Source organism: Stegostoma tigrinum, chromosome 19 (assembly GCF_030684315.1).
Source record: "Stegostoma tigrinum isolate sSteTig4 chromosome 19, sSteTig4.hap1, whole genome shotgun sequence".
Lineage (NCBI taxonomy): Eukaryota > Metazoa > Chordata > Chondrichthyes > Orectolobiformes > Stegostomatidae > Stegostoma > Stegostoma tigrinum.
In genome coordinates this window covers 13,408,423-13,432,534 of record NC_081372.1, presented here as the reverse complement: position 1 = coordinate 13,432,534, position 24,112 = coordinate 13,408,423, and the positions used below count along the sequence as shown (strand labels likewise).

Here is a 24,112-nt window from a genome sequence, read left to right as displayed (position 1 = left end):
AAACAACGAAACAGTAAATCTAGTCTGCCTTCATGATTTCACAAATTCAACTCTCTCATCAAAACCAGTAGTTCTTTTAACTCTTAGAAAGTAATTTTCAGTATTGCCGCTTGGCAGCACATAGGAACACTGACATAGGATAGGATTAGGCCTTTCAGCCTATTAAGCCTGCCTCATCACTCAACTAGATCTCTTGCCCCAGTGCCATTTTCTTGCTGTATCTCAATATCCCATGATCTCTTTAATGTATGGAAAGCTACTGATCTCTATCTTGAACATACTCAATAACTGAACCTCTACAGCCCTCTGGATTAAAGAATTCCAAAGATTCATCTCCTTTCCAGGGAAAAATTTCATCCTCACCTAGTTCTGAATGCCTTAACTCTTATTCTGAGGCTGTGCTGTTTAGTTCTAACACCGTCAACCAAAGGAAACATTCTTCCTTTATCAATCCTGTCAAGCTTCCTAAGAACTTTGCACACCTCAATTCATGTTCTAAACTCTTGATAATTCAGGCCCAGTCTTCTCAATCTATACTCATATCTCCTCACTCTTGGAATCAGCCTGGCGAACCTTCATTACATTTCCACTATGACAACCAGATATTTCTTTACATAAGGAGACTGAAACTACTCATAATACCCAAGGTGCAATCCCACTATGTTAATGTTCTTTAACTTGTGCTTTTTCTTATCCTAATGTACACATTTGTTGGCATGAACACTGTTGCACATTAAAATAATGATATATTCACAAAGTCAAGAACAGCGATTATACTTTATATAATTTTTAAAAATATCTTGTATACATTCTTGCTAAACATTCATTACTGATTAATCAACATTGTGCTTAAAACTTAAAATATGTGAAATATTTCTTGGGTCATCTGCCTGTTTTTGATGATGGCCGAGTTTCATTTCCATAGTAGTCATTGAAAGTTAAAATTGGAGTTGTTCTATGATTGGTGGAAAACAGCTATGATGAAAATTTCAGCCTTTAGTTTACAAATTCTCAGCCTTAATATGATTTTGCAAGCTCTAATTTACATTACAGTTCGGAGCTTCTTGTGGCCAATATTTTATGACTGAATCTAATGTATTAATTTCAAATGAGCTACCGTTTGCATTTACAATCTGATTCACATGTTTTGGGCTCAGTTGAGGTGATTTGTTAGAAGATGTGGATATTACACATGCCAGTGACAAATATGCAAAAATACAAATAAAATAGATTCCTAACAACTAAAGAATAATACTGACAATTATATCAAAAAAAATTCCCTATTCAAATTTTTGATCATAAAACCTAAATTCTGACCCTTTAAATAAAATATATACATAATTTAAATCTGTCTGGAATCAACATTTGATGATGTGTACACTAGGCATTAAAAATTATTAAAGGTGGGTGAAATAGAAGGTGTTGAATCTTAATATGTTCATAACCAATTTATAAAATGTTCAACTTTGCTGGAGAATCAAATGCCACCTATCCCTCAAGTCAATGACAGCTGGAATCTGATACTTCTTTCCTTTTTTTAGTAACCTTACGGAAATTTGTTTTTTGCACTGACACATTGAAATTACTGGTTGTCGTTTTCTATTGTATGACCTCGTGCATTTACCATTCAATGCCTAAATAGGATACTAACGTGCTCTGAGGAAGAGTTACTCGACCCAAAATGTTAACTCTGATTTATCTCCACAGATGCTGCCAGACCTGCGGAACTTTTCCAGCAATTTCTATTTTTGTTCCTGATTTACAGCAGCTGCAGTTCTTTTGATTCTTGATTAGGATAATAACTTTCCCACATGGTAACAAGCCTCTACTGAGCTGGTCCTCTGATTTGGCTCTCTAGGTGAGGTGTATTATTTGCAGAGAATACAGGTTGAAAGTCGATGGCTTTATTGACTTTCAATCCATTAAAATGAATGTTTGGAGAAATGAAAATGCAGGCCCATGAAATCTTCATCAGTACTCCTTGTGAGTGGTGTTCCAGGAATATTCAAATATATGTATATCCATGAGCGTCACGCTATATATTTGACTGCAGATATTGTTGATGCCACCACTAGGTGGTGCAGTGACCACAAGCACACAGAAACACAGCAGTGCAGTCAAATGCCCATGTCTCTGAAATGAAGGGACGTTGGCAGAACCAACGTGCAGTTTTATTAAACTTACAGCGCCGTAGTGCTAAAGCATCCATGCCAGCCATGCCCCTGAAATGAACTGAAGAAGCTTTGATCAAGAAACACGTTCAGAAAGAGCGCTCATTGCTTGACCTGCTGCAATCCTCTGAGTGAAGTGGTGAGACACAGAGTGAGGTTTGAGGGGCAAGGATAGTGCCCAGTGGGCCAGCCAGTCCCAAAGAAGAATCACTTGAAACCAAAAACAATGACACTGTTTCCCTTTCCACAGATGCTGCCAGATCTGCTGAGTTTCTCCAGCACTTTCTGTCTGTATCTAGGCAGAAAGTTCTGTGGTAACTTTGTTGCCATCTGAGCACGTGCAGGCAGCTCGCAGACATCTTTGCTGGCTACAGATTCTGTGTATAATAATAAAAGAGCTGGCATGGTAACCCGGTGGTTTGCATTGCTGCCTCACAGCGCCAAGGACCCAGCTTCACCCCCAGCCTTGGGCAATTGTCTGTGTGGAGTTTGTACATTCTCCCTGCGTCTGCGTGGGTTTCCTCCCACAGTCCAAAGATGTACAGCTTGGGCGGATTGGCTATGCTATAGTCTCTAGGGATGTGTAGGTTAGGTGGTTTAGCCATGGGAACTGCAGGGGTAAGCCTAGGTGGGATACGCTTCAGAGAGTCAGTGTGGATATGTTGGGCCAAATGGCCTGTTTCCACACTGAAGGAATTCTATGAGATATGGCTAATACACAATTAATGGAAAACTTGCCACCCAGGTATGTAGCCTTTGGTTTTGGATTTGCCAAGACATTTGAAATGTCTAAAAACAGACATTTTCTACGTCTGTGTTCACCATAACGTGAGTGGTACCACTGTCAACATCTTGGTTTTTCTCTGGTTTATTTCAAACTGCCGTCAGCCTCCAGCTCAATTTTGTTTACCCAACAGTTTGTCTTTATCTTCCTCTGTTTTTATGCTCAATTTCTCTGACAGTTATTGCTATGGGATGATGCTGTAGGTTTTTCTTACCAATGTCTACACTTGGCTATCTTTCTTTCTCTAACTGAACATATCAACTCCTTCAATTCCTGAAGCTCTACTCTTGATCTAATACAATCATTTGTCTTTCTGTCTGCCCAGTTTCTATGATAGATTTTACTTTTATTCATTCGCAGTATGATGGCTACCCTACCCATCCCTAATTACCCAGAGGGCAATTAAAAGTCAACCACTTTGCTGTAGGTCTGGAGTTACATGCATGCCAGACCAGGTAAGGATGGCGGTTTCCTCCCTTGCTCTCTGGATTAGCAGTCCAGTGATAATACCATTAGGCCATCACCTCCCCTCAAATAGATGGACTGTTTGCCATGCCAGTTATTTGCCGATAAAACAAATCGAAAGTCTACCCCCAACATATCTTTCTCCCTCAGATGAGATATTGTGTAAAGAATATTTTCAGCACGTATCTACTTTCAGCACAGTCCTTTATCTTTCTTTACCCTGATTCAACATTAATTCAGAAACTCAGAAACTTGTAGCAACAATTTAGTCCTATTGTTCTGTTGTATTTTCTAGGCTTATCCTGGGGATGATGATGACCACATGTTTTCTGTCAATGTGGCTTAGTAACACTGCCACTACTGCCATGATGATGCCAATAGCCAATGCAGTGCTCCAAAGCTTATTTGGCAGTACTCCGAGGTCTGATACGATTAAAGATGGCCTAGACACTAAAGGTAACCCAATATACTAGATACTTACATTGTAGTGTATTGGATTGTCCAACTAGAAAGTTTGAGTTGGATTCAGTATCCAGGCTGGATGTAGAAATTGGGTTTCCCTCACTCCCACCAAACATAAGAAGTAGGACCGGGAGTAGGCCATTCAGCCCCTCAGGCCTGGTCTGTCATTTAATGCAATCATGGCCAATCTCATCTGGGCCTTAATTCCACTTTCCTACCTGCTCCTCATAACCCTTTAACATATTCCTAATTAAAAATATTTGTTTATCTACTCCTTGTATTTACCCAGTGTCCTGGCATCCACCACACTCTGCAGGACTGAATTCCACAGTTTTACCACCCTTCGAGAGAAGTAATTGCCCTCATCTCTGTTATAAATTTTCTAAATTAGCATGGCCAATCCACGTAACCTGCACATCTTTTGACTGTGAGAAGAAACCGGAGCACCTAGAGGAAACCCATGCAGACACGGGGAGAACATACAAACTCCACACAGATAGTCGCCCGAGGGTGGAACCAAACGCAGCTCCATGGCTCTGTGAGGCAGCAGTGCTATCCACTGAGGCACCTTGTCACCCTTCTGAGAAAACCTTTTGAGAGAAAAGAAATTGTCCTAATTTCCATCTTAAATGGTTTTAGTCAGTGTGCCCCAGTTCTAGTCTCTCTCACAAGGGGGAACATCCTTTCAGTATCCACCCTATCAAGTCTTCTTTGTTTCCATAAGATCACCTCTCATTCTTCTAAATTCCAATGGACAAAGGCCCAACCTACCATCATAAGATGGGTGTCTCATTCTGATGTTCATTAGTTCAAGAATATCCTATTCTCGCTTTACTTTAGCAGGATATTTTTTTAAATTCATTAACGGAATGAGGGTGTTGCTGGCTAGGCAGCAGTTATCGCCCATCCCTAATTGCCCAGAGGGTGGTTGAGAGTCAACCACATTGCTAATGGTCTGGAGTCACATGTAGGCCAGACTAGGTAAGGATGGCAATTTCCTTCCCTAAAGGACATGAGTGAACCAGGTGGGTTTCCCCCCAGCAATCGACAATGGACTCACAGTCATCATTAGATTCTTAATTCCAAGATATTTTGTTGAATTCAAGTCCCACCATCTGCCATAGTGGGATTCAAACCCGGATCCCCAGAACATTATCTGGGTCTTTGGATTAACAGTCCAGCGACAATACCACTAGGCCATCACCTCCCCATCTATTTGCATGCATATACAGTTTCCATCAAATCTCTACTGAAACAAGAGAAATTTCAAAAGTAATTGCTGTCACTGGGGTTTAATCAGTTTCCTGTCTAAATCAGCAAAGGTTTCCAAGGTAATGGAGCTAGAATATCGGCAGAAGATCTGCAAAAACAGCACATGCACTTAGGCCAATCCTGGGAGGGAGTTGACTCTTGTGGGAGATGGTTGCTACATGGCACAAATGTTATCTGCCATTTGTCAGCCCATGGGTTAGATGTTGTCCAGGCCTTACTGCGGCTAGGCATGGCCTCTTTCATTATAAGGGGAGTTATAAATGGAACTGAATATAATGGAATGGGCAGCAAATGCCCTACTCAAATGAACATACAATTCAGGAACATGAGTTAAGCCTTGGGTAAGCGTTGGGATAAGATCAAGGCTGATCTGATTATGACCTCAGCTCCACTTCCCTCGTTAGTTCCTATACACTTTGGATCTCTTGTCAATCAACAATCTGTGTAACTCAACCTTAGAAATATTCAATGGCCCAGCCTCTCTTGCTGTCTAGGGAAAAGAATTTCTTTGATTAACAACCCTGCAGGAGAAAACAAAAGTTTCCCTGATCTCCTCCTTAAATAGTAAACCCCTTCTTTTTAAGCTGGGACCCCTACTTGTAGCCTCTCACAAGGGGAAACACCCACTAGAATCTACCCTGCCAAGCCTTAAACATTTCTATAAGATCGCCTCTCATTCTTCTGAACTCCAACAGACACAGGACAAACCTGTCCAGCCTTACCTTGTCAGATAACCCCATCACCTGAGGAATTAGTCAAATCCTTTCTCAAGTAAGGAGACAGTGCTCCTGATGTGGCCTCACCAACTCCCTATTTAATTGTAAAACCTCTCCACTCCCTTTGAAATAACTTTGCAATATTTCATCATTTTCTTCCTGATGGGAGGAAGAATAGCTGAGGGGGAAGCAGTCTCAGCAGGAAAGGGCTCCAACTGTTTTGTTACATGCTGTGATGTTCTATTCAGTGAGAATAGGAAAGTACTGTCTCCTGTCGAGTGAAAACGCAACCCGCCATAATCTGAGGGTAAAAAAAGTCCACACAGCATAATATCTGTCTGATGGTTATGTCTATACTCATGAAACTGGAATGGTGCTTCCTGTGGGAGAACTAGAGCCACTAATGGTAGGGTGGAAGGGGGCGGAGGTGCAGAATTTGTCATAGCGTCTTCAACACACCTCTGCCCTTCTGTTTGCATTCAATTTGTGGTGGACGCTTGTATTGACTGGAATGAGGGCTAGGTGGATCTTATTGACTATGACAGCTTTGATTGGAGTTATTAACCTGGGCCAAGCAGGGAGCCTTGGCTGACAGATATAAACAGGAGATTCAGTAGGTCTCCTCAGTCTAAGGACTGGCACTAAGCTGGCTGGTCAGAGTCCATGTACGGTGCACATGTAAATAAGGAGTGACTGAGTGATGGCGTGCTGCCTTTGTGCAGTTATTTCAACACTAAAGGCAACAAGTGAGTTTTTGAGAGGTTCAATTTGGTGACCATTTCTGGGGCTAGATTCGACAATAAACTAAAACATCCCATTTAACTTTTTGTACTGCTTCTGAGACCATTTAGGTAAGGGAATCTGCCATTCTCACCTGGTTTAGCCTGTATGTGACTCCAGAACCATATTAATATAATTGACCTTTTACTGTCCTTTGAAATGGCCTAGCAAGCCACTCAGTTAAAAGCAGTAAGGAAGGATGACAAATGCTGGGCTTGCCAGCAATGCCCAGATCTTAAGAAAGAATGCATTTAAAAAGTTAACAAAATGACAATCTTCTAAGAGCAAAATACTGGTTCGGCAGTTAACTAGTCACATGAGACTTCAACAGTACATCACCAGAATAAAACTTTTGATCAGCTAGTTAGTTGGGATGATTAGGCTGCCTTAACATCTATTAAAAGTAGCTTTTAAGATCTGCCACTTAATGAGTAGCAATTAAGATCTCTGTACGTCTTTTGTTCCTAAAACATTCAAAATCTACCCGCTATACAATCTGAAGTTTTTCATTTGAAATTTAATATTGTCTAAGTGTAATATATTCATAGTGTGGAGCAGGAGGAACACAGCAGGCCAGGCAGCATCAGAGTGGTAGGAAAGTTGACGTTTCCAATCAGGACCCTCCTTCATTTCTGAAGAAGGGTCCTGACCCTAAACATCAACTTTCCTGCTCCTCTGATGCTGCCTGGCCTGCTGTGTTCCTCCAGCTCCACACTGTGTTATTGCTGACTCCAGCATCAGCATTCTTACTGTCTCTGTAGTATATTCATATCTGCTTTATATAATTGAATAAAATAGAATTTGTATAACGTCTGTCTCTGTTTCTTCTTCAGACAATACTTCAAAAGAGTCATTACCTAATGAGATGTCATGTTTTATCAGCGATGACAGGTACAATATAAAATTATCATATATAAAATGGAAGTGGAAGTTTAACATATTCTTGAGAGGAGTGTTAGGTGAAACGTATTCCACTTATCCTAAAAGCAGAAATGTCTTTCAATGGCCCTTAAATCTTTTCAGTACAAAAAAAAGTTTGCTTCAGTCTGCTTTAGCCTTTTGTATGCAAGAACAAGATACATTGCTCCACCAAAGTAAGTGTAAGGACCTATTAGACTGCTTCACTCATATTTCTGGTGAGAAATTACACTCTGATATTAATATACAAACACTTCAAATAGACTAATTAAATAATTTTGTACACTCTTCAATGTGGATTGACAGGTTTATTTGAAGAAAAAGTACACAAATGTGTTCTAACATTCTACGGAGGAAATGTCTAATTGTAGCCAAAGAATTCTGCCTTTTCTCAACTGCCAGATCCACTTCATTGTAGGTGGCCAGCGCTAAATAAAGACAATGGTTGATTCTTCCACCCTGAGCTCTGAATTCATGAACTAAATCACCACTCACTCAGGTGCTTTCCTCTGAGCCTAAGCTCCCTTACACTGCAGGACATTTCCTGCACAATTCTTACAGCCACAAAGACACATTGCTGCTTAACTACACATTAATAAGACTTTTTAACCAATTCTGGTATTTTCAGCTTCACAACTCTGCCCAGACAACTAGTCCAAATGCAGTTCATTCTCTATGCAAACACAAATGTCCTTATTTCAGCAAAACTTTGCATTAGCTCATTGACTCAAAGAAAAACTTTGGGAGAAAGAATTTGCCAGTTGGCCCATTGAGCCAACTGTGCCATTCAACATGATCCTGGATGCTCCTCTATCTCAATGCCATAATCCCGCTCTCCCCCCATGCTCCCTCACATGTTTACCTTCTATACATTTATATATTTTTTAAAAACATATTCAGCGACTTGAACTCAACAGCATTTTGTAGTAGAGAATTCCACAGGTTCACCACCTTCTGAATGAAGACATTTCTCCTCATAGAATTATAGAATCCCTACAGTGCAGAAAGAGGCCATTTGGCCATTAAGTCTGCACTGACCGTCCAAAGATCATCCCAATCAGACTCAGACTGAACTGCCCCACCCTGTTCCCGTAGGCCCACATTTCCCATGGCTAATCTACCTAGTGTGCACATCCCTGGATACTATGGACAATTTATCATGGCCAATGACGTAACCTGCACATTTTTGGACTCAGCCTAAAACAGTCTACCACATGTCCTGAGACTGTGTCCCCTTGTTCTGGACCCCACAGCCATGGACCAACATCTCTACATCCAGTGTATCTATTCCTGTTGGAACTTCATACATTTCAATGAGAACCCCTCTCATTCTTCTAAACTCTAGCAAGCACAGGCCCACTCGACCCAAACTCACCTCAGACAGCTAACCTGCTATCCCAGGAATCAGTCTGGTGGAGCTTCACTGCACTCCCTCTGTGGCAAGTATATCTTTCCTTAGGTAACTGCACGTAATATTCCAGGAGTGGTCCCTGTAGTGCTGCAGTACGACTTCCTTGCTCACTCAAAACCTCTTGAAATTAGAGCCAACACACCATTCGCCTTCCTAACTGCTGCTGCAATTGCATTCTTGCTTTCAATATCAGGGCACCCATGTCCCTTTGTACGTTAACCTTTCTCAATCTATCACTATTCAAATAATACCCTGCCATTCTGTTTTTCTTTCTGAAATGGATAATATCACATTTATCCATGTTCTATTTCATTTGCCTTCTATTTGCCAACTCACTCAAATTGTCTAACTTTTCTAAATCGCCTTGAATTGTCCTTATGCCCTCCTCACTACTCTTTCCAACCTAGTTTTGTGTTGTCAGTAAACGTAAAAATATTATACTTGATGAAATTAATCATTTATCTTTTTCTTATACTGTTGCTTGCTGTATCCCCATGCACAAAATAAGATCTAATACCTCACTTTCCAGGCCAAAAGATTATGTTACTCTAATCTTTCCTTGTAACTAAGCTGAGGGATCTATACTTTGCAATGAGTGAGGAACTCTTTCCTTTCTTGGGGACCAGAATTGGACAAATAGTTAAGGGTCAGTCTGAGCAGAGACCTTTTCAATGTTAACATAATGATGTATGACCTGCAGTCTATACTCTATGGCCAGTAATAATCCAATTTGTTGTCATCCTCTGGACAAGCTTTTTTAAAAAACTCAGCACATTAAGGTTTCTTACTGCCTCTTGTTTTACCATTGACTTCCTAATGCTTACTTTCATCCTGTGCTGTTAACTCTCAACAGAAAACCTTCTGATGTTGTACTAATATTCTGAAGCTGTCCTATTAACTAGTCCAGTGTTGAACTTTTAGCTTGAAACTGCTGTTTATTTTATTACATTTAACTTGTGTAAAGTCACGCCAAAACTCTTTTTAATTTCTAGTCTTGTTTGACTTGGCTTTGTCCAACTGGTGTTTGAGTGACTATAATTGTGACTTTTAATGACCACGCCGAGATTTTTGACACGTTCATTGAAAGACAGGAATGATATTGCCCCAGCTAACAATGTATCTTAATCAACCGCTTGCAACTCTAGGAATTATTATTTGACCATCCAGTGAGTTAACAATCGTCACTATCTGATGCTAACCATTTGTTTTCCTACCCCAGCAGTAGCCATCCACAGAAGTTGGAGACTGATGCTAACTTTACAACAGCCCAACAGAGGAAGGAGAAGGAAAGCCAGAAGAGATTGTGGAAGGGTTTCCTTGTCTGTATACCTTACGCTGCAAGTATCGGCGGCACGGCCACACTGACTGGGACAGCACCAAACCTGCTCCTACTTGGGCAGCTGAAAACGTAAAATGACCATAAGGAACTTCTGATTTTTAAATGTTACTTTCTCAGGAAGAAGCTGCTGGGATGGTTGACAAGAGATCTGCAATCATTGACTTGCTGAAGTAGGGCATGCTCATTCAAGACCAGGGGACAGAAAGCCCCATGTTACGTCTAAATTGTGTCAGGCTTACCCTGGGAATTCTGTTGGTAGAGGAGGCCTGGTGGTGCTGTGTGAGCCTCCCTACCTGTGGGCCGAAACCCCAGATTTGAGTCCCATGCTAAGACTTGGCTGTGTATGGTGTATTTTGTGAGGTGGCCAAACAGGTTTAATTATCACAGAATTGTTATGATTCAGCTGAGCATACCAAAGATTAAGGTAGCTTTTCTAAGTAAAAGAAAATAATTTATACTCCAATCCAGTCCCCTTATCAAGAGAACCACGAGGTGGTACATCGGAAATGGGACCCATCACACGATCCCACCTCCCCTCCACCCCCCCCCCCAACACACACACACACACACACACACACACACACACACACACACACACACACACACACACACACACAGACAATCACACACACACACACACACACACACACATACAGAACTGGCAATTTTTGTTGAAATTTATTACCTCTGGCTCTGCCTGTAAATCCTTCCAAAATAACTGATGGCCACAAACAAGAGAGTTTCCTGGTCATCCAGCCTGCAGAAGGCAATAGCAAAACCACTGCAGTACTTTTCACACAAACATTCAACAATCAAATGGAATCCATGGTCCTACTCTCAGAAGCAAGCACCATTGAAAAAGACAGACCTTTGCAAGATGTAGGGAATGGAGAAATAAAATGTTCCACTCCCTGGCACTAGAATTTGTCTTTAGCATTTTGCAAACAAATGGAAATGTCGTAAGTCAGTAAAGTAACATGCATTTCAATGGCCAGCTGGGCCGTACAGATCATGAAGATGCCTGATCTTAGCTTTCAACCAGGTTTATATTAAGTGGTCTCTCTTTGAGAAATAATAGCAAGGCTTCAGTTGATCAGTCCATTAGATAGGGGAAATTGGCCAGGGAATGTAACTCCTTATTGTTATCCAGTAGCTTTGGAGTCATGACTTGGAATGTCAAATATTAAAGTGCTTTCTAAAAAAAACAAACACTTTGGTGCAGAGATAATGGGAACTGCAAATGCTGGAGAATCCAAGATAATGAAGTGTGGAGCTGGATGAACACAGCAGGCCAAGCAGCAAATACTTCAGTGCAGTCCCTTTAATAAGAGAGCCACTCCAAGACACATTGGAATTGGAACCCAATACCTTCCCCAGTATTGGCAATGTTGGCTCCAATATATGAAATCTGCTCTAAGCTGACACCCTAGATACCTCTGAGGCACTGACAGGCATTAGCACAAATAGTTCACTTTGCCTAGTCTCTCCTATTTACTTGAGCTTTTCCCATCCCTTCACCTACTGAGCATCCTTCCCCTTTATAACACTGTCACCAACCTCTCCTTCACTATTAAACAGACAGCTTAATCAAAAACTGCACTGTGGGGCAAATGACTTCCTTCTTTGTTGTGTTATTCTATGATTCTGTGAACCCTTCTGAACTATTCACAAAAGTCCTCCTTTGCTCTTTACTCTACTATCACTCACATCACCATTAACCACTCTGTCACCCTCATCTCCCTTCAACTTACTTCTCTCAAGGATAGAGTGAGAATCCTTATCCTTTAGGCCATTTCCAATGTAAACTCCCTTTCTAACATTTTCTTTCAAATATATTTTGGATATTTTCAACATTCAATTGATCATTTTTTACAAAATTAAATCAAACTATGATGAGGAAATACAATCAATTTCTATTTCTATCAGTGTTTCTCTAACTCTCTTTTTCTCCTCCTCTCTATCAAACATAGGCATCAGAAAATAAAATCTCAACAGGGTTGAACATCTACAGGCCTTGATCCTGGTGGTTATGCTGGAAGGCATCTAGTAACTCCAGCGGCATTTGTAGGGTCAATGAGCAGGAAATGCCAAAATAAATACATCTCCAGTGTTTTGAAGTCTTGCGATGAGAAGGTAGTATTCCTACCACTGGACCAGAAGCTCTGAGTTTAAGTCCAACATGAGGACGTGTTGGCCATGCAAGATATCTGTAAAGTGGTGAATCAAGTTGGTTGTCATTCTGATTGGCAGTCATTAACAGCAGGAGAGTCACCTTGACAGCTACCCTGCAGATGGCAATGACAAACCACTTCAGTGTTTGACACATAAGGTGGGGGCCAAGCCATCCATTGGAATTCATTTCAGGGGACTCCTTACAATGAGAAACGTGATGTTCATGGTTAGATGGTGGTTGTGTTGAGGGCAGTGTGGACTCTGCAGATAGACAGCGTAATCACACACTAAACAAAGAAAAAATAGCCAGCAAGTGACTGAAGTAATAGTCAAATCATAGGAAATGGGAAGTATCAAAATTACAAGATAGCAGCTGATAGACTCATCTGTGGTCTGTAATATTACAGTTTATGTTTGAACTGCGTTGGCTGTTGCTCCATAACATAAAATATTAGAGAATCCACAGCAGTGGATGATACTGAACACAATCAAGGATTTTCTGGTGTATAGGCTTGAGCATAAACACCAAGATAGATCATTTGGGCAATACAGTTTGTTTCTGACCAGTAGATTTTCTGTGCTCCTAAGTTTCACTGAGACGTTTGAATTTGCAGGATGGTCCTGAAAATCCACATTTGATGCCACATGATATCCAGTAGAATTAAGAGTATGGTTTTCTTTTCTTGCTTTCTTTCAGATATTTCCCTGGTTGCAACATGGTGAACTTTGCATCCTGGTTTATGTTTTGCTGTCCTGTAGCAATCCTGTTCCTGTTTGCTGGTTGGCTGTGGATTGCTTTCCTATACGGAGGGCTCAATCCGAGGTATGAGAAATGGAAAAGAAACTACGCGCAATTCCAAGCTGAAATCTTCCCTGTGCATTTTTGGGTTTCACCTTTGTCCTGTCAATTCTGCCATTCTTACCTGAACTGTGGGTGGAATTTTCCATTTTGAAGTTATGTCATGTCTGCCAATGCCTAGGACAAGATGTCTCATGCGTTTCTCAGATGATTGCCTATGCAAGTGGGCTCATGTGGTGAGTGAGGTGGAAGTTCTCGCTAATGGTGAGATCTTTTTCGGATCAAACGCTCTGGCATCATATTGAAAGGCCAGTTATAACTATAACTTCAGCATACAGATTTTACTCAGGCAGGACTTGCATTCCCCAGTGAACTACAAACCTGTCTAAACACTGTTGCTCAATCTTCAGTGCTTCAGTTATCCTGCCAATATTGTGGAAGCTACAAAGTTATAATAAATTAAATTAACAAAGAATAGAACTGTGATAAAACCAGTTATTCAATTCCACATCCTTAAATACAGGAATTATAGAGGTCTGTGAGAAGTTCTGGACACTGCTGCAGGTCAGAAACCCCTCCGTGGGCAGTGGTGGCTTTCTCCAGGAGCCTGCCGAAAGGTCTAGGGTTGATTCAGGGGCATTTGGGGCTGGTCAAAAGGGACCTCTTCTGTCTACGTGAATGCGCTAGGAGGCCATCCCATCAGTCACATCCAGCCTAGACAGAGATTGTAACATGGGTCAACAGGGTCTGTGGCGCCCATGGAATGGTTAGCAATCAGTGCACCAAGAAATTGAGGGTAAGTGACGTCATTTTCTTTTTGCTACCTTAGCATTCACAGGGGCATTATTTGATGCTGTTACACAAGGCCTCGGTGAGGCCACACCTTGAGTATTGTGTGCAGTTTTGGTCTCCTACTCTGAGAAAGGATGTTCTTGCTATTGACGGAGTCCAGTGAAGGTTCATCAGATGAAATCCTGGGATTACAGGACTCACGTATGAAGAAAGACTGGATCGACTAGAATTTAGAAGAGTGAGGGGGGAATCTCATTGAAATGTATGAAATCCTCATGGGACTGGCCAGGCTAGATGAGGAAAGAATGTTCCCAATGTTGGGGATGTTCAGAACCAGGGGTCGCAGTCTAAGAATAAGGGGAAAGCGGTTCAGGACTGAGCTGAGGAGGAATTTCTTCACTCAGAGAGTGGTGAACTTGTGAAGTTCTCTACCACAGAAAGCTATTGGGGCAAGTTCATTAGGTATATTCAAGATGGCCCTTGCGACTGAAGGGATCAAGGGGTATGGGGAGATGGTGGGAGTGGGACGCTGAGATTGCACAATCAGCCATGATCTTATTGAATGGTGGTGCAGGCTCGAAGGGCTGAATGGCCTACTCCTGCACCTACTTTTAATAGTTTTATGCTTACACCACTAATGGAACCTCACAAACGGTCATAGCTTGCAAGGGTCCGTGTGATAGGCATCCTAGCTACCTAGTCCCATAGCTACCAAATCCACTCAAACGTTTCCTCCCCACTGTGGTTCCAACTCACTCCGAGGGTCTGGCTCTCTATCTTGCATGGTCATGCATGCTCAGTTCCTGCGACCATTCTCATCATTCTCCTTCTACCTTTTTATCTCATTGTGGGAAAAACCATGGCCAGTCCAAGCCAAGCCAGATCTAAAGATCCTCATTCCCTTTAAAGAGAGTGTTGTTGAGTTAGTTTGGGAAGATCGGATTGTCCCTATGGTGATGAGGAGGAACCAATGAACCAGCAACCCAGTTAGCAATGTTACATGCTGCTCTTCTGCAACAAACAGATTGCTCTGCACAAGTTATCCTGAAGCCTCACTGACTCACCCTTTCCCTTCACTATGCAAAGGCTCTGCCCAGCACCATGCGCCCCTCTGCATCAACAGCACCTTTCAGGGTGAAGCCTGTGAACTGTCAGGGGATGTACTGGAAAAATGTTCACCTGCACCCTTCACCAGCTCAGAAACAGTCACCTCAGTGGGTAATTTGCTGGATTAGACTCAGGAGCACATCACATGCCCACAGCCGGTGGAGGAAGAATTCCCCAAAGTCTCTGACAATCAGAGAGCTGACCAGGCATCTACTCTGTCCCATGTGGAAGACGTACCTAACACATATAAAAATCAGATAGTACATATCTCAATGAAGTCATCAGAGTCATCAATGATGTCAGTGATTCCCATTATTTCTGTTCCATATGAGGAAGGGATATGCTAGTTTAAAGCAGACATTCTATGTAATTGTTTTAAAGTTGTGAGAACTTCTAGCAAGCCCGTTGCTTACTGCCTATCCCTCATTGCTCTGGACAAAGTAGAGGTGAGCTACCTGCTTGAATCTAATGATTGCTTGCTAGGTCAGTTCCAAGGGCAGGGATTGACTACATTGCTGTGGGTCTGGAGTCACATTTGGCCAGATGGGATAAGGATAGTAGATCTCTCTGTTAGTAAACCAGATGGGATCAGAATTTGGTGTCTGTCTGGTGCATATATTTGGCCTTTCAGTGGAGTTTTATTTAATCATGAATTCTTGAATAACAGGACAGAATATTGTGGATGGTGGTAAACTGAAATAAAAGAAACATTTTTCAGGAAAATATAATCAGTCAACATTGTTGCTGTCTCCACAGATGCAACCTGATCTGCTAAGCTTTTCCAGCACTTTATTTATTATTTATAACTTTGTCTGCAGCTCTGCCTTATCCTATTGTTTTGCACAGAACTGCCAAGATCTCCCATTGTTGAATGTGTAAACACAATGTACACAAACAAACACTGAGCACAATGATAATATACTGTGAGACAAAGTTTCATTGAAACTTCTTTGGATACGTGGCAATGATAATTTGAGAGTTTCTTTTTCAACATTAAGGTCATGGACTCGGAAGAAAGCCGACAACACTGAGTCTCAAGCCAGGGTGAGAGCTAGAATAAAGAATGATTATGAAAAACTGGGACCATTAACGTAAGTATATACAATTGTGGTGTTTTGCACTGCGTTGTCTGGCAGAGTATTTGTTCCCTATTCACCCCAACCCCTTGAGAACCATTCAGAAAATGAAGCATATATTAAACAGCATGTCGACACTGCCTCTGTTTAGTGTGTTTTCTGATTTATTATCAGCAGCTTAAGTTCCAAATGCGTTAGCATGTAACACAGGTGAGGGCTTCTGAGGTAGTGCAACAAGCCCCTATCTCTGACCCAGAAACCATGGGTTTGAGTCCCAAGTTAAAACTGAGTGGGCAGCTTCACTCAGTGTGATCATAATGTGGCCAAATAGATTGATTATCAGTCTGAAATGCTGGAAAAATTCAGCCGGTCAGGTCAGGTTCCGTTCTTAACGTGTACCTCTGGCAGACAGTAAGAACAGAAATTTCCTGGTCAGCCACAACCATGTAGCTGGTCTCCCCAAATTAAAAGGTGCAAGTTGTTGCTGTGGGCTGTAGCCAGAACCCTGCCTGTTTTGAGGGATTGCTAGAGAGCAAGAGACAAAACAGATGCATTAATGTTTTAGCAAATGACCAACTTACACTGCACAAAATGGTATCACTCCAGTTCAATGATCAGTTACTGTGAACTCGACTGGTTACATGCCTAAGGCTCACATTTTTCACTCTTTGTTTTCTTTTACACCAAATACAAAGAGTTAGACTAACCATGTGGGAATAAAATGAGATGACACATTAAGCTGCAGGTTCCATCTGCTCACTCAGGCGACTGCAGAAGTTTGCAAGACTTTGCTTTTAGACACAAAATAGGGAGTTCTCCCCTACGTGCAGGCAAAATATTTCATGTCCTAACTAACAACGTTGAACACAGATTATTGAATCTGGGGCTTCCCAAACTGCAGGTAATGATCTGCAACTGGTCAAGCCTCTGGAGTTACGAACCCTGGTGTAGTAATGTCAGAGCTCCAAAAGGTGCTGGTAACTGTTAGGCTCCACTAAATCTTGCAGTTTTTTTAAACAGTGAGTGCTACCTAACTGCCCATATTGGCCTGGATCATGTCCTGAAAGATGTAACATGAAAATATGTTTGACTTTAAAAGTCCTCTGCATTAAACAGCTTTCACTCCCAGCTACTCTCAGGTCACGCACCGCTCCCCTATCCTCAGCCCTTAAAGGCATTCCTTTTCCCCAGTGTTTTCATAAACATCCCTACCACCCACACCACCACCACCTCTTCTCCGCATTTCCCATCCTCTTATCACAGGCTCCTCCACCAATCACATTGATGCTATTTCCCCTACACCCATTTTTGCAAGCATTTACCCCCTAGATGATCTCCCCACCTCTCATCTCATAGACGTTTGCCCTTCACAACAGATATTCCCAATCCATCATTGCTCTCACAGACAATTCCACCTCCCCTCCCACCCAATTTCACTGCTCTCACAGGCTGTTCTCCTCTCAATCTGTCCCATGAGGTCTTGGCAATGTTTGAGCACCATAATTAGACTATTTTTTTCTTCATTCACTCACAGGATGAGGCCGTCACTAGCTAGGCAGCATTTATTGCCCATCCCTAATTGCCCAGAGGGCAATTCAGAGTCAACCACATTGCTGAGGGTCTGGAGTCACATGTAGGTCAGACCAGGTAAAGATGGCAGTTTCCTTCCCTAAAGGACATTAATGAATCTGATGGGGTTTTCCCCCCAACAATTGACAATGGATTCACAGTCATCATTAGATTCTTAATTCTAGTTATTTTATTGAATTCAAATTCCACCATCTACCATGGCAGGATTTGAACCCAGGTCCCCAGAACACTGCCTAGGTCTTTGGATTAACAGTCCAGCACTAATACCACTAGGCCATCACCTCTCCTTTCCTACATTTTTCAAATCACAATGGGAGAAATTTTAGGAAGCACAGATCGAGTCATTTCACTCTTTGTTGTCTGTAAAAGTCTGCTATGCACCATTAGCTGCTGTGCCTGCTGCATTACAACCATGTCTAGCCATGAAACATATATATTAGTGTCAGTGATTTACTTTGGAATATCTTCCAAAGTAGAAGAAGCCCAGGAAAAGTGCTAAATGCAAGTTTTTCTTTCTTCTACTGATCTTGCAGGTTTGCAGAATGCGCTGTTTTGGTTTTCTTTGCTTTCTTTGTGGCTCTGCTTCTTACGAGAGATCCAAAATTCATCCCTGGATGGGCCAGTATTTTCCCAAAAGGGTGAGACACATTTGTGAATTTGTACTTGTGACCTGTTCAAGTAGAAACATTTGGAAAGTTACATGTGAGGTAGCAAAGAGTGGATACGATTGGAAGCTAAATAAAATTAATGAGGATAATTAGATGATTAAAAATAGGAATCCGTACTTTAGGGAGATGCAATGCAACACAAGTCAATCTTTCACCTCCTGGGACTTAAATGCTCCCTCAGTCTGCTCACTATCAGTTTCTGGTGAGTTTGGGCGCATTCTGTTCTGTTCCTCAATGATCCATCTCTTTAAGATACAAAATGCATCCCAAACTAGAAATTTGATGTACATAGCTAAGTAGATGCCTCGCATGGGAAATAGAGAAATGTCTCCATGAGATTATTTTTGGGGCTATTGTTGGACAAGAGTGGAGGAAACTTCACATCTTAACCAACTATTTGGGAATGCTAGCAGTGAGTACAAATGCTCTAGTTTCCATTATTAAAACTCTCATCCAATGAATACAGACAGAGGGAAAGAAGAAGGTTCTGAACAAGGCTGAGGCAATCCAAAATGATCCTATGTTGGTAGTAATAGATGTCTGTTGGTCCTTTGGTGAATATGTTCAGGAGAAATATGAATGATAAATAATCAGGCAAAGGCAAATACATTACACAGACTAGTTATCATTAAAAGGAAACACAAAGCTAAAGCATTGTGTCTTCTACTCATCAGGACAAGGAAGTAAGAAACCAAACTTTGGAAAAAGCCCTGATTTATACAGCATGAGAACAGTGAGCTGATTGATGGGAGCAAAGGTGGCACTGAGATGTAGCAGGAGCAATTAACTTAACAAAATCAGATCTCATACCAGGCAACCACACTCTGTCAGGGTGTTGCCATGGCGAAGGAGCAGAGATTAGCAGCCTCTACAGCCCAATTCCCAATTCTAAAGGCACACATTTGCAAATTCATTTTACGCATGTAAGGCAGGGTCCTGTGTGTTAACAAACATAGCTTCCAGCTTGTGCAAATGCATCACGCTGTAGGTCTGACTGATAAGCTTGAATTGGTTTCTGGTACAATTTTTAGCACATTCCAGATTATTTTGTAAATTTTATCCAAACCTCGACTCACATAAAAAGTTGCAAGCACAGGCTGGAATGGAATATCAGGAAATGTGTATTGAATCTAGATTAAGAAACTTCCGGATGATGTAATGGGAAAAAAAATGTTAGGCTGGTAATCTGGAAGGATCATATCGAATGAGATGAAAGGCATTTCTTTATCCAAATCTGTTATACATTCTCCCCATGTCTGTGTGGGTTTCATCTGGGTGCTCCAGTTTCCTCCCACGGTCCAAAGATATGCAGGCTAGGTGGATTGGCCGTGCTAAATTTCCCATAGTGTTCAAGGATGTGTGGCTAAGGTGGGTTATAAAAGGATGGGTTTGGGTGGGTGCACTGAGGGTCAGTGTGGACTTGTGGGGCCAAAGGGCCTGTTTCCACACTGTAAGGATTCTATTCTATATGTTGATGTGAATTTCAGATGGGCAGACTTCAAATGGAGGGGTTTCATTATCTCAGCTTTAATATGCTATGAAATTAGATCTGAGTTATATTGACATATTCACCTCATTAAAAAGAAGACCTGAACACAGGAGTGTGGAATAACTCCACTCCTCATCCACAGAGGGTGATCATCATTAATTCAGCCCACTTTTTGTTTATTTATCCTAAAACACTCTTTTTCAGATATGTGTCAGACGCAGTGACTGGAATGACATTTGTTCTTGCGTTATGCTTCTTTCCATCTCAAAAGCCTTCATTGAAGTGGTGGTTTGATCCGAAAGGTATGTGAATCAGTTTAACTAGTTTAATGAGTTTGACGGTCAGAATCGTTGTCCCAGAATTGAAATGTCTAATAATAGGGGGCTTAACATGAGGGCCGGTAAGTATAAAGGAGATGTGAGGGGCAAGTTTTTTACACAGGGAGTGGCAGGAGTCTGGGACACGCTGCCGGGGTGGTGGAGGCAAATACGTTAGAGGTATTTAAGTGACTTTTAGATAAGCACATGAATGTGCAAGAAATGGAGCAACATTGACTAAGAGCAGGTAAAGGGATAATTTGGCATCATGTTCAGCACAACATTGTGGGCCCAACGGCCCATTCCTGTGCTGTGCTGTTCTATATTCTGTATTTTAACTAAACAATAGATGGCAAAGGGAGCTGTGATGGGACTTGAGTCAGGGGGTCAGTAAAATTAAGATGTTTAAAAAGCTGTTTGGAGCCGTGTATATGAAAAAGGAATTGTTAGAGCAATGTAATTAGTAATAAATCTAACATAAGAGCACACTTCTTTTCTCAGAGGTGGCTAGAATGATAATTAGCTACCATTGAAGCAAGTGAGATAAATGGTTCACGTTCTTTCAAAGTGAAATTGAACAAGTACGTGAGAAAAAATGAGATAAAAAAATATTGAAATGCTGAACTGAGGTAAATGGAACAGGACAAGATCTCTGTAGATTATGTACACCAGCAAAGATTGGTTGGGCTGAATGGCCTGTTTCTGTACTATATATTCTTTGCAATATATTAAGAAAGGTTAACTGTTCAACAACACTCTGTGGAACAGCAGGGATTGAGAGTAACTGTGGATGTGAAAGTCACAATTCCAGTGATTTTTGCCAACATCAGGCCTGAGCGCTGAGTTTATCTGAGCGTGTGAGGTCAGTTGGAGGGCTGGTAGACACATTAACTCTTATGTGTTCATCTCCTTTGCCTACTGGCCACCAGAGACTAGAGTGTCCAGAGAGCACCTACAAGCCTGGGTGGTGGGGTGGAATGTCAGGCACCCTCTCCACGCATAACTTCACCCTTGGCCCCTTTAATCAAGAAGCAACATTTACTAGTCTTTTGAGCACCCACCCGTTTTCACTCCCACCCCCTCACAAATCTGAGGAGATACATCCAGAGTCTAACTTGTTAGATGGAACAACGTGGAGCTTGAAAGAAAACTATTTGGTCAGCAGAGCCTTCTTGGGTTTTTTTGTTATTCTTTGACTAAATGTAGGCATCTCTGGTTGGGCTGGGATTTATTGCCCATTCCTGAATTGCCCTTGAGAAGTTGTTATTGAGCTTCCTGCTTGAATCATTGCAATCCCTCCAATATACATACACTCTCAGTGCTGTAACAGAAGGTATTCCAGCTTTTTTCACACAGCTGGACAGGTACATGAGAGTGAAAGAAATCACAATGTTGTATGTTTTGGAGGACAACTTGTAGTTATGCAGTGTGCATGGAGAGACGCACAATAGAATCAGGCTTACAGTTTGTTTGGATCAAATTCAATTTAATCAACAACGCTTTCAAAGAAGACTATACTAGAAAATTCACTATTTGTTAACAAAACTGCAGTAATTGTTTACTTGTATTATCAAGAACAAAGTTACTCATTAAAATGCCCAATCTGTCAAATTGTCTTAAGGAGTAAAACATTCACATTTCTCTAAATGCTGAATCATTTTCCCACTTGAAACTTTACCGATTTTACTGTTAAGCTTGAGCATATAGGAGCAGGCTAGACCATTCTATCCTTCAAAGCTACTCTATCATTTTGCAAGGTCATCGTTGAGTGACAATCATTCATCAAGACTGTTTCTCAATGACATTGTGATCACAGACTTTGTTTCCCAAACTTGGTGATCAATTGGCTTTGGAAATAACTGGACCTGTATCCCACTTAAACCTTTATTTCTCTTTTCTTTTTTTTTCCAGCCTCAGGAAAAATGAACCCACCACTGCTGAACTGGAAGAAAGTTCAGAAAGAATTACCTTGGAATGTGGTCCTACTACTTGGAGGAGGATTTGCAATAGCAAAAGGCTGTGAGGTATTTCTTCACAAATGCACTTGACATCTTACTAAAATATATGTTTAAAAAGAAAACCTAACAGCAATTTTACTGATCGGTATATAAAACCTTAATTTCCTCAGTGGTTGTTTCACTTACTGGAAATTTGAATTTTTGCCTCAAATTCCAAAAATAGATTTTTCATTTTGACTCTCCTTCGTGTGTTAGTTTCAGAATTTCCTGATCAAGTAGAGTGATAGCCTTAACCAATCTTTGCACAGTATCTTTGGCTGAAGAGTGTCAAAATCCCAATGAAATGATATAACCAGCTTTGAGCCATTTTTTAAAAAAACCTCCATTGAAAGTACTGTAGTATGGTGATTCATAGAATCCCACAGTGTGGAAGCAGGCCATTTGGCCCATACTGACCCCCTGAACCGCATCTGCCCCATCCTATAATCTACATAGACTGTACATCTCTAGATACTATGGGCAATTTAGCAATGGCCAATCCATCTAACCTACACATCTTTCGACAGTGGGAGGAAACCCACACAAAGGGAGAATGTGCAAACTCCATACAAACAGTCACCTAAGAGTGGGATTGAACCCGGGTCCCTGGCTATGTGATGCAGCAGTGCTAACCACTGAGCCACCACACCAATAATGTACAATATCACAGTACTCTGACATCAATGGTCACATGCTATTGAGACTCTTAGAATAGTGGAGTGGAAGAATTGTACTGGAGAGCTATAATCAGAAACCTGCATGTTACTGTGTAAATATTGAGTTCATTAAGTGACCTACTGAGAGCCAGACTATAGTTACTTTTGGATAAGGTAAAGCCAGAGATTCAGTAGACTCTGAGTTGGGATAGTCTAGTGCAGGCGAGTTGACTCAAGAGTGCGAGAACAATATCTAGCACCCAGACCCCAAGATAACCAGAATCTATGAGCACAAAACAACGCAGGATTATGTCATAGTTGAGCTGTGTAAAGGGAATATAGCTAAGCACATGAAGCAAAACAGGGAAAAAGGTTCTATGGCAGGGAATAGAAGAAGAAGGATGAGAGGAGATTTATAAGAAACATGAACACTGGCATAGAAGTACGGATTATATGAACTGCTTCCATGTTGACCAATCATACCTCGACATAGACATTTTGGAGAACATGGAGTTCCTCGTATTTTGTTGTCCCCAAAAATGACACATATCCATTTATTTTGCATTGCTGTTTCATAATTAGACATTCCCTATTTTTGTAACTGGAGTACACAGGCGGATCTGAGGCACCGACTTCAGTATGACCAACTTTCAAGTTACATAACCATAAAGCATTCATTTGAATAGATGTGGTATCATTGCAAACTTGACAAGAGCTCACTATTTTCTGTTTTAATTTTATAGTATACTGTCATCATGTGAATTCCTGTACTGAAGGTATAAATAACTGTATTTTCTAGGGTTAGTAACTCACACTCATGCAAAGGCAAGGTGTTTTGTTCCATAAAATGTTTTCCTGCTCCACAGGGGAGGGAGAAAGATAATAGGACCCAGCTCATAAGTCAACCTCCGATGTAGAATTAGGAGTGTAGGCTGAAGAACAGAACATGAAGAATGGCCAATTAGCAAAACATTTGTGTATCTGTTCTTTTCCTGACCATTATACATTAGGATCAGCATTAGCTCATTCAGCCCCTGTAACTGTTCTACCATTCAAAAATATCTTGGCTGGTCTGACATGGCCGTGTCTCCACATTTCTTTAATAACCTTTGACTCCCTTGTTAGTTAAGA

At 41.3% G+C, this 24,112-nt stretch overlaps 1 protein-coding gene across 2 annotated transcripts in view; it reads left to right on the top strand.

The window, feature by feature from the left end:
• The window catches only part of slc13a3 (solute carrier family 13 member 3), a 41,803-nt gene that overhangs the window by 5,248 nt on the left and 12,443 nt on the right, over window positions 1–24,112 (top strand). Inside the window, exons 3-10 of one of the 2 annotated variants that reach the window (XM_048549873.2) lie at window positions 3,716–3,876; window positions 7,484–7,541; window positions 10,202–10,387; window positions 13,188–13,313; window positions 16,187–16,279; window positions 18,388–18,492; window positions 20,216–20,313; window positions 22,240–22,352. In XM_048549873.2, the coding sequence (XP_048405830.1) occupies window positions 3,716–3,876; window positions 7,484–7,541; window positions 10,202–10,387; window positions 13,188–13,313; window positions 16,187–16,279; window positions 18,388–18,492; window positions 20,216–20,313; window positions 22,240–22,352 (940 nt within the window). Of the gene's footprint in view, window positions 1–3,715; window positions 3,877–7,483; window positions 7,542–10,198; window positions 10,388–13,187; window positions 13,314–16,186; window positions 16,280–18,387; window positions 18,493–20,215; window positions 20,314–22,239; window positions 22,353–24,112 lie in introns of both variants that reach the window. The other variant, XM_048549872.2, reaches the window with a different exon arrangement.